Source organism: Leptopilina heterotoma, unplaced genomic scaffold, assembly GCF_015476425.1.
Source record: "Leptopilina heterotoma isolate Lh14 unplaced genomic scaffold, ASM1547642v1 Lhet_350, whole genome shotgun sequence".
In the NCBI taxonomy this organism is placed as follows: Eukaryota; Metazoa; Arthropoda; class Insecta; order Hymenoptera; family Figitidae; genus Leptopilina; species Leptopilina heterotoma.
In genome coordinates, this window is record NW_025111032.1 from 779509 (window position 1) to 789677 (window position 10169).

The 10169-nt window shown below is 26.8% G+C and overlaps 1 protein-coding gene across 1 annotated transcript; it reads right to left on the minus strand.

Annotated features, from left to right (window-relative positions):
• Positions 1–145: 145 nt before the first annotated feature.
• LOC122505242 lies at positions 146–9976 on the minus strand. Its single transcript, XM_043616738.1, has 3 exons — positions 9796–9976; positions 7422–9575; positions 146–2758 (listed from the first exon to the last, which is right to left on the minus strand). The coding sequence occupies exons 2-3, from the start codon at positions 9531–9533 to the stop codon at positions 494–496; spliced, it is 4377 nt and encodes a 1458-aa protein (XP_043472673.1). The 5' UTR covers positions 9534–9575; positions 9796–9976; the 3' UTR covers positions 146–493.
• Positions 9977–10169: the final 193 nt, after the last annotated feature.

Below are 10169 nucleotides of genomic sequence, written 5' to 3' on the forward strand. Positions count from 1 at the left end.
AACTGTTATTAAATTTTTTAAATTGAATTATCGTTCCTTTAAATTTTCGACAAAATGTTTAAAGAATTCAATGATTATTTGTTTTTATAACATAAGTTTATTGTGAATTATTGTGTTTTTAACTATACATATTATTTAAAATAAAAAATAGAGAATGAGAAACAATTTTCGTAGAATTACTTTTAAAGTAAATGGACAATTTTTTTTTTATTTTAAATCGAAGAAGATATTTATCTTACAACTAAAATGGACAATGTTTGTTTTATTAAATTAAATGATTTTAGAAAAATCATTTGAAAAATAAACAAAAAAATGAGTTATCGATTGTTAAATGCATTTGTTAACATTACATAACATTTACACAGTATAAGATTAAAATTAGTGAAAATGAAAAAATTAAGTAACATTAAGTATTTAAAACTTAATCTGCCCTAAAGTGGAAGAACGTACGTAAGAACATAGAAAACATGTCTATTCAACAGTTACGACATAATTATGAAAATGCTGCTAATAAGCGATGTAGATCAGCTACTGAAAGATATTCAAAAATCTTAAGGATGTCTGTTGTTGTAAAGCGAATTTTATAATTTCTCTGAATCAGATTAAGCATAAAATTCATGCAATCATCAATTAAGTCTCTTTGTCGTTCACCTTTCTCGACATTTAACTTTAAAAATTCAGCATAAGCAAAAAATCGCTTGTAGGATGATTCTAGAATTTGCAGGAAATGCTCGTCTTTTACGTAAATCGCAAGTTTATTTACTGGTTTTGTTAAAACGTCGTAGAAAGTTATCTTGCAGTCACTGACAACTTCTGCTTTCTTCATCTCTTTTATTTGTTGCTCACATTCGTTACGCCAATCCAATAGTTGAAAATACATAAAAAAATGGTATGCCTCATTTGAATAAAAAGTATCAGATATTAAAACTAAACGTGCAGCGAACAATTGTAAACGATCAAAAGAATCGTTTTTAAATGTATCATTACAAAGTAAGTTTTTAATTTTAGAATTCGTCGCGTCGGAATACCTACTTAAGTGACACAGTACAATTAAATAACTTCTATAATCTATTCTATTCAAGTATAAAATGCCATTTAAGGCCAACTTATAATCATTGTATTCAAAAATAGTGTGAATAAAATCAGAGGGAAGACTAAGCATCATCAATATTGTTCCTGAAACTAATTTAATTTCAGTATCATTTATGTAATTAAGACAGCACAAAAGAATTTCATTGATGAATTTTTGATTCTTTGCATTCTCCCTAAATATTTGATTTATTTGATCGCAATTCAACGTTTCTTCATTCACCTTTGAACTAGATGTAGACTTTTCTTCAGAAATTCTAATTTTACTTACATATATTAAACATTTCATGAAATCGTCGCTTTTATTATCTTTAATCTCGGGAATTAACATTTTCACAATGTTCGATGTGGTTTGATACTCATGAGGAGTAAGAGTCCAATATTCTTCATTCACAGGACCTCTTCGTAGTGCATATTGTAATGCTGATTTACATTTAGAATTAGTAGCAGGATTGACATCAATACCGGATTTAAGAAGAAATTTAACAACCGTTGGTTGTCCAGCAGCTGCTGCGAAATGTAACAAAGTCTCACCGTCATCGGTCTTTAAATTTAAATTACCACCGGCGTTTAATAGCATTTCGACTAATCGTGTGTGATCGAAAGTTGCAGCAACGTGTAGAGGACTTTTATTTTTGAAAATTTCAAAAGAATAACCGGCATTCAGAAGGATTTTCAAAATTTCTTCATTTTCGTTTTCCACTGCAACGTAAACGGCTAATCTGTTAGCAATAGACTCTGCATCGAAATTCAAAGCTTCTTGTTTTATGATCTCTTTAACAGCTTCCACTTGACCCTCTCGCACTGCTAAATGAAGCTTCGAATTTGTGAAAGCATCAATTTTTGAGCTGTTCTTTAATAAGTATTTCCATGTCTCCAGACATCCGTTGAGAAGTGAAGCATAAGATAAGGAAATTTCGACATCATATGGAACATCAATTGCGATAAATCCGTTTTGCATTAGTAACTTCAACATTTTTAAATTGTTATTTAGAGCAGCATTAAAAAGAGGTTGAAACATTAATTCAAGATTTTCATCTTGTTTATTTGCTTCAGATAGTCCAGCACCATTTTTTAGAAGAATTTCGACAAGTTCAATATTATTTCTGTCCGTGGCAATGCAAAGTGGCGTTTTTTTATTTTCATCTTGAATATTGACATTTGCACCATTTGCTAAGAGAATTTCTGCAAATCGGATGAGATCATCATCTACTGCAAGATGAAGAGGACTTTCGCCTTTAAAATTTTTTGCATTCAAATCACTTTTCTGCACAAGTACATCAAACACTTCAGGATGATTGTAACTTATCGCTAGATGCAAAGGAGTGTTCCCCTCTTCATCTCCTTCGTTGAAAGAAAAATTGCGCTCGACAAGTAGGGTAACAATTTTCGCGTGTCCTCTTGCTACCGCTGTGTGCATTAATGATGGTATTTTGTTTCTCTCCTCTTCGGAAATGTTGTCAATCAAAGATAGAACCAGGTCGAAATCGCCAGAATAGACAGCTTTGTACAGTGAAGTGTTCATCGCGGGAAAATCATATTTGCCGACTTCATACAGTTCATAGTCTTCATAGTCACTATCATCATTATCAACATAATCGTTGTCCTGAAAATCCTCTTCATCAGAATACATATTCTTTATATATAGATGAAATTGTTTCTTGAAGATTCAAATATCTGTAATAAAAAAAAAAGTTAATATTTCATATCTAAAATCATACAACGTTACATTTTCTACCATTAGTAGGTTATATATGGGTCATTCCAGGCCAAATCGGAAATTATTTTGCTTTTGCATCTCAAATTTTTTTTAAACATTTTTTTTCTTTTAGTACTCTTTGAAATGAGCTGCCTTGATTTTTTTCAAATTTTTTCATAAAGCGGTTCAGGAGATACAGATTTTTGAAAAATGACGTTTTTTACGTAAATTTTTGTTTTAAATGCTTATAACTCGGTTTTAAAAGTTTTGTTTTCACGCGTAGTTTTTAATAAAAATATTTTTGAAAAAATTTAAAATAATTTACGATAAGATTTAAAAATTTTTAAAATAAAATTTCATTTTTAACAATGTATGTATCGATCAATTTTTTTCAAAATTTTTTGTAAGAAACTAGCACTAAATTAATAATTTTTAAGCCTTGTCCGATCGTGGGCAAACGATGGGATCTATTTATGTATTTAAAAATTTTAATTTTTATATACACAGTGAAGACGGTAGGCCTAACTTGTCATTTGACCAAATCACAATTTTACACAGAAAGAAGGTTAAGTTTGGAGATACTCAGTCTGAAAACACATTTGCTGTGAAAAATTTGTGTGATTTTGTCAAATGTCAAGTTAGTCATTGGCCACCACTTTAAAATTTTTTAAATAAATAGATCCCATCGTTTGCCCACGATCGGACAAGGCTTAAAAATTGTTAATTTTTTTGCTAGTTTCTCACAAAAAATTTTGAAAAAAATTGATCGATACATACATTATTGTTAAAAATGAAATTTTATTTTAAAAATTTTTAAATCTTATCGTAAATTATTTAAAATTTTTTTAAAAATATTTTTATTAAAAACTACGCGTGAAAACAAAACTTTTCATTATAATAACGTCCAATTTGATCAATTTTTGACCGAGTTATAAGCATTTAAAACAAAAGTTTACGTAAAAAAAACGTTATTTTTCAAAAATCTGTACCTCCTGAAAAGCTTTATGAGAAAATTTGAAAAAAATCAAGGCAGCTCATTTCAAAGAGTACTAAAAGAAAAAAAATGTTTAAAAAAAATTTGAGATGCAAAAGCAAAATAATTTCCGATTTGGCCTGGAATGCCCCATATATTAAAAAAAGTATTTATAATAGACCTTTTCATTTCAATTCGGAAGTCGCGAATGCGCCTGCGCAGCAACCATCACAGTTCACCAATTTTAAAAGTTTCGGCCCTGTTCTATTAACATGTTTTAAAACTTTACTTTTGCTCATGTTTTTTTAGAGAAAAGAAAATGTGTCCGGTGCAAAATTGGTATCAAATTTAAACATAAAAACACGCAGTTAAATTTGCAATTAAAAATATCACTGCAGTGCAGAAAACAGTCAACTAAAAGAAGAAAAAAGAGTTGGTTCCAGAGTGAGGTTATGTTTACTATATATTGACATATTGTTATTCGCTGATGAAATGTGAAAAACACAATAGTTACCTCTTTCACTTTTATTTATTGTTTTTATTAACGTTGCATGTAGAAATGCATAAAAACTAAAATAAATTATTGATATTTAAAAAATAACTTATTGATAAAATAATTAATATATGCTCCGTCCTTAATTTTTTCATTAAATTTATTCCAGTATTTGTTATAATTATTATACTCCATTTTTATGCAACATATAATAATTTAGAACACTTTTTATAATTTTTTTCATATCTGAATAATGCAATAGCTGTAAACAGAGCCGAAACTTGAAACGGAACTTCAATTCCATATAACGCATGCGCAAAGAAAATAATTGAAATGAAAAGGTCTATTTTTTAAAAAGAAACAAAATTGCATAGGTTATGTTTGTCATGCGAATAAAAATGCTTTGAGGAAAAATAATAAATTTAGCCATTTTTTTCATTATAAAAATATTCATATAAAAATAGAAACGACTTTACGACAAAGAAATAATATGGGGAATGTTAAATGTCAATGCAAAAGTATCGTAAATCTGAAAAAATCATTAAGAATAAATAATTCCATTTCTGTATCCATGAAGTACATACATAGTATAAATATATCGCTCACGCTGCGTCAGCCTTTATATTTTCCTATGCAGCGTGTAGTAAAATCACTGAACTTATTTTAATTTTACAAATATAACAACAAATTTTGTTACTTAAATTATTAATCAGAAGACAAACATGAACTTTAAATTTGAATCAACAATATATATTTTAAGAAGCAATTATTGTATAACTTTAAAATTTTTTAGGTTAGAAAATCTTAATAATATGTTGCTTATTTGACATACCTTTTTATTTTAATCTAATTCTTTTTCGACAGTAGAAGAATAGACAATAAATTTAGTTCATTTCACTGAATAATTATAGAATGATTATAATATCCAAGCAATCAAAGCTTTTTTCCAAAAACAGCATAAAAAGGTGGAATTGAAAAGTATGGGACGCACATGCGGAAAATTAGAAATGAGCATAAAGAATAAAAAAGAACATAGAGAGCACACCTCACACTGCAAATGGAAACGAAAATAGATGGAGCTATCTTGCGTTTATCTTATTTAAAAATTATAAACATTTATATATCAGACTTCGCACTCGATAATTAATTTTAACAAAAGTATCAAAAAGTAGCTTTCAAACTAAAAAAAAGTAGGTAGTAAAAAAACTGACAAAAATTCAAATTCTATATTTTATTCTCCTGACTTTTTCCTAATTTTCATTCAAAAATATTTACTTCTTTCTTATCCTGCTATAATAAATTAAATTCCTGCAACAAATTTTAATTATTCATTAAAAAATTTAAATATTTATAAAAATAATTTAATTCTGTTTAGAAATTTTATGAAAATAGTAGATATTGAAAATCATTGAATTGCGAAAAGTTTTAAAAAACAATTAAAGTAAATTAAGTTTTAAAAACTTTTTTAAAAAAAAATTAATTTTTTTTTAAATTAATTAAATTAAGTTTACAAAGAATTCTATATTAAAATTTTTGAAAAAATTGAATGTTAGTGTGTCATTTTATTAAATTTCTTTGGAAATAATTGAATTCTTGCGAACGATTTTATTAGAATTTTTTTAAATAATTGAATTTCCAAGAATAAATTTATTAACTTTTAAAAATAATTGAATTCTAGTGATGAATATTGTTATTTATTAAAATAATTGAATTTTGCAAAGAACTTTATTAAAATGTCTTAAAGTAATTGATTTTTCCAAAATAATTTTGTTATTTATCTTTAATAATTGAATTTTTTCGAGGAATTATTTATTTAAATAATTGAATTCTTGGGAAGAATTTTATTAAAAACTAAAATAATTGAATTATTTCAAAAAAATTTAATTAAAATTGTATATTTAAAATAATTGATTTCTTTCGAACAATTTTATTAAAATATTTGAAAATAATTGAAATCAGTGAAAAATTCTAACATTTTTGTAAATAATTGAATTCTTCCAAAGAATTTTAAAAAAACATTTTTTTTAATAACTGATTTTTACGAGAAATTGAAATTAAATTTTTAAGAGTAATTACATTTTTTGCAAAATTCCTGTAAAATTATATTAAAAATAATTGTCATGTTCAAAACGAATTTAATTTCTCTGAAAAATTTTGGTATTTTTAAAAATAATTTGGATTTTTCATAAGAACTTTTGAAATTCTTCGATAAGTTTTATTATCTATGAAAATAATTGAATTTTCGCAATGAGTTTTGTTAAAATTTTTGAAAATTGTAATTAAATTCTTTTTCAAGAATTTCTTTATATTTTTTTAAAAATATTATGGAGTTTCTTTAATAATTTTAATTAAAAATTTTGAAAATAATTGAATTTTATTGAAATTTTAGAAAATACCTATACCTAATTGAATTCTCTTGAAAAATTTTATAACTAATTAAGAAAAAAATTATTTCTTGAAAATTTTTTTTTAAAAATAATTGAATGTTTGCAAAGAATTTTACTATTTATAAAGAAAATTGAATTGTTTTGAAGTATTTATTAAAATTTTAGAAAATAATTGAATTCTTTTGAAATATTTTATAACAAAATGAAGAAAAAAATAGAATTCTTTCGTGAATTTTTTTTTTTTTTTTTTGGGAAAATAATTGAATTTTTGCAAAGATTTCTACTAGGTTATAAATATAATTGAATTTTTTAGAAGAATTTATTAAAAATTGTAGAAAATAATTGATTTCAGTTTAAAGAATTTTAATGATTATTTGTTTTTATAACATAAGTTTATTGTAAATCATCGTGTTTTTAATTATACAATTTTATCTAAAGTAAAAATTGGAAGATAAGAAATAATTTTTGTAGAATTAATTTAAACAAAATCGAGAATTTTTTCGTTTTTAAATCGAAGATCTTACAACTAAAATGAACAACTTTTTCTATATAGCTTTTTAGAAAAAACATTTTTAAAAAATAGAAAAAAAAGAAACACGAAGCATCCATTTATTAACTTTACTAACATTATGTAGACATAAGTGTGGCATTCAAATTAGTGAAAATGAAACGTATTTTTAAGTATTTAAAACTTAATCTGCCCTAAAGTGGAAGAACGTACGTAAGAACAGTGGAAAAAAAACTGGCTTTCTAACAGTTGAGACATAATTATGAAAATGCTGCTAATAAACGATGCAGATCAGCTGCTAAAAGATATTCAAAAATATTAAGGATATCAACAGTTGTAAACTGAATTTTATAATTTCTCTCAATCAGATTAAACATCAAATTCGTGCAATCGTCAATTAAGTCTCTTCTACGTTTACCTATCTCGACATTTAACTTTAAAAATTCAGCATAAGCTGGAAATCGCTTGTAGGATGATTCTAGCTTTTGCAGGAAATGCTCGTCTTTCACGTAAATCGCAAGTTTATTCACTGGTTTTGTTAAAACATCATAGAAAGTTATCTTACAGTCACTGACCACTTCTGTTCTTCGCATGTTTTCTATTTGCTGCTCACATTCGCTGCGCCATTCAATAACATTTAAATTCTTGAAAAATTTGACTTCATCTTCTGAATAAGAATTATTGGCTAGTACAACTAAACGTGCAATGAACAATTTTAAACGATCATTTTTAAATATACCATTAGCAAATAGAAAGTATTCACATCTGTGAATCGACCTTTCGGGAAACCCACTTGTGTGACATAGTAGAAGTAAATAACATTTATAATCTCTTTCTATCAAGCGTTTAATGTCATTCATGCCCAACTCATAATCATTGTATTCAAAAATAGTGTGAATGAAATCAGAGGGAAGACTAGGCTTCATTAATATTGCTTCTGAAACTAATTTAATTTCACTATCATTCATGTAATTAAGACAGAACCAAAGAATTTCATTTCTAAATTGATTCTTTGCATTCTCCCCAAATATTTGATCTATTTGATCGCAATTCAACGTTTCTTCATGTACCTTTGAACTAGACGTAGACTTTTCTTCAGAAACTCTAATTTTACTTACATATAATAAATATTTCTTCAAATCGTCGATTTTATGATCTTCAATCTCGGGAATTAACATTTTTACAATGTTCAAGGTGGATTGATACTCAAAAGTGGTAAGAGTCCAATATTCTTCATTCTCAGGACCTCTTTGTAGTGCGTATTCTAATGCTGATTTCCGTTTAGATTTAGTAGCAGCCTTAATATCAATACCGGATTTAAGAAGAAATTTAACCACCGTTGGTTGTCCAGCAGCCGCTGCGAAATGCAACAAAGTCTCTTCATCATCGGTCTTGGAATTTAAATCAGCACCGGCGTTTAATAGCATCTCGACTAGTCGCGTGTGATCGAAAGTTGCAGCAACGTGAAGAGGACTTCTATTTTTGAAAATTTGAAAAGAATAACCGGCATTTAGAAGGATTTTCAAAATTTCTTCATTTCCGTTTTCCACTGCAATGTAAACAGCTAATTTGTTAGCAATAGACTCTGCATCAAAATTCAAAGCTTCTTGTTTTATGATCTCTTGAACAGTTTCCACTTGACCCTCTCGCACTGCTAAATGAAGCTTAGAATTTGTGGAAGCATCAATTTTTGAACTGTTCTTTAATAAGTATTTCCATGTCTCCAGACATCCGTTATGAATTGAAAGTTGAAGTAGTATTTGAGAATGTAAACCTTGATAGAATATAAAGCATTTTTCATCAAATATATAAAATTCTTCGGTTTCTGGCATAATTATTGAGCCGTGTTCCAATAAATATTTCACCATTTCAAAATTATTTTGTTTTATGGCATGAGATAAGAGAGTATTGTCTCCATATTGAACATCAATTGCGTTAAATCCATTGAGCATTAGTAATTTGACCATTTTGAAATTTCTATTATCAACAGCATAAAAAAGTGGTTTAAACATTAATTGAAGATCATCTTGTTTATTTGCTTCAGATAGTGCAGCACCATTTTTTAAAAGAATTTCCACAAGTTCAATATTATCTCTAGACGTTGCAATGGAAAGTGGCGTTTCTCCTGCTTCATTTTGAATATTGACATTTGCACCATTCGTCAAAAGTTTCTCTACTAATTGTTTTTGATTCGTCCTTGTGGCAAGAAAAAGGGGACTTTTTGCTTGAAAATTTTTTGCGTTCAAATCACTTTTCTGTACATGTAAATCAAACACATCTGAATGATGGAAATCATATTTTCCGACTTCATAGCGCTCATCATAGTCATTATAATCATGATGACAATCGTTGTCCCAAAAATCATCTCCGACTCCAGAAGACATTATTCTTAATATAAGAAATTGTTTGTTCGAAGATTTGAATATCTGAAATAAAAAAGATAATATTTCACAATCTTTTACGTCCGAGAAATAGAAATCGTAGTGATGGAGAATAAAACAAAAACATTCGGACAAATAGTTTTTAAAAATTAGTTTACTCCAAAGTTTCGAAATCTAAATGATTTCCTCTTCAGAGAGTCTATAAAAATATAAAATAATATAGAAAAAATATAAAATATAATATACAAAAAAATATATACTTAACCTTAAGAGCAAAAAATTATAGGTTATGTTTGAAATTTGTTGAATAAAAATAGAAAAAAGATCAACTGTCAATATAATAATATATAATAATAAATTTAGTTCATTTCACTGAATAATTATAGAATTATTATAATATGAAAGCGATCAAAGCCATTTCTAAAAAAACGACGCATAAAAAGTATCAAAAATAAGAAAGAAGCATAAAGAACAATAAAGAATAAAAAAAGAACATAGAGAGTACACCTCACACTAAATTACGGCTTACACCTGGTTACACCTCTGCAGGCAGAACCGCAGAAGTGAAAAGCGAGAATAAAATCGCATCTTGATTAAAAAGCAAAAATCCCTAGATTATGATTTTTATTTACTATGATT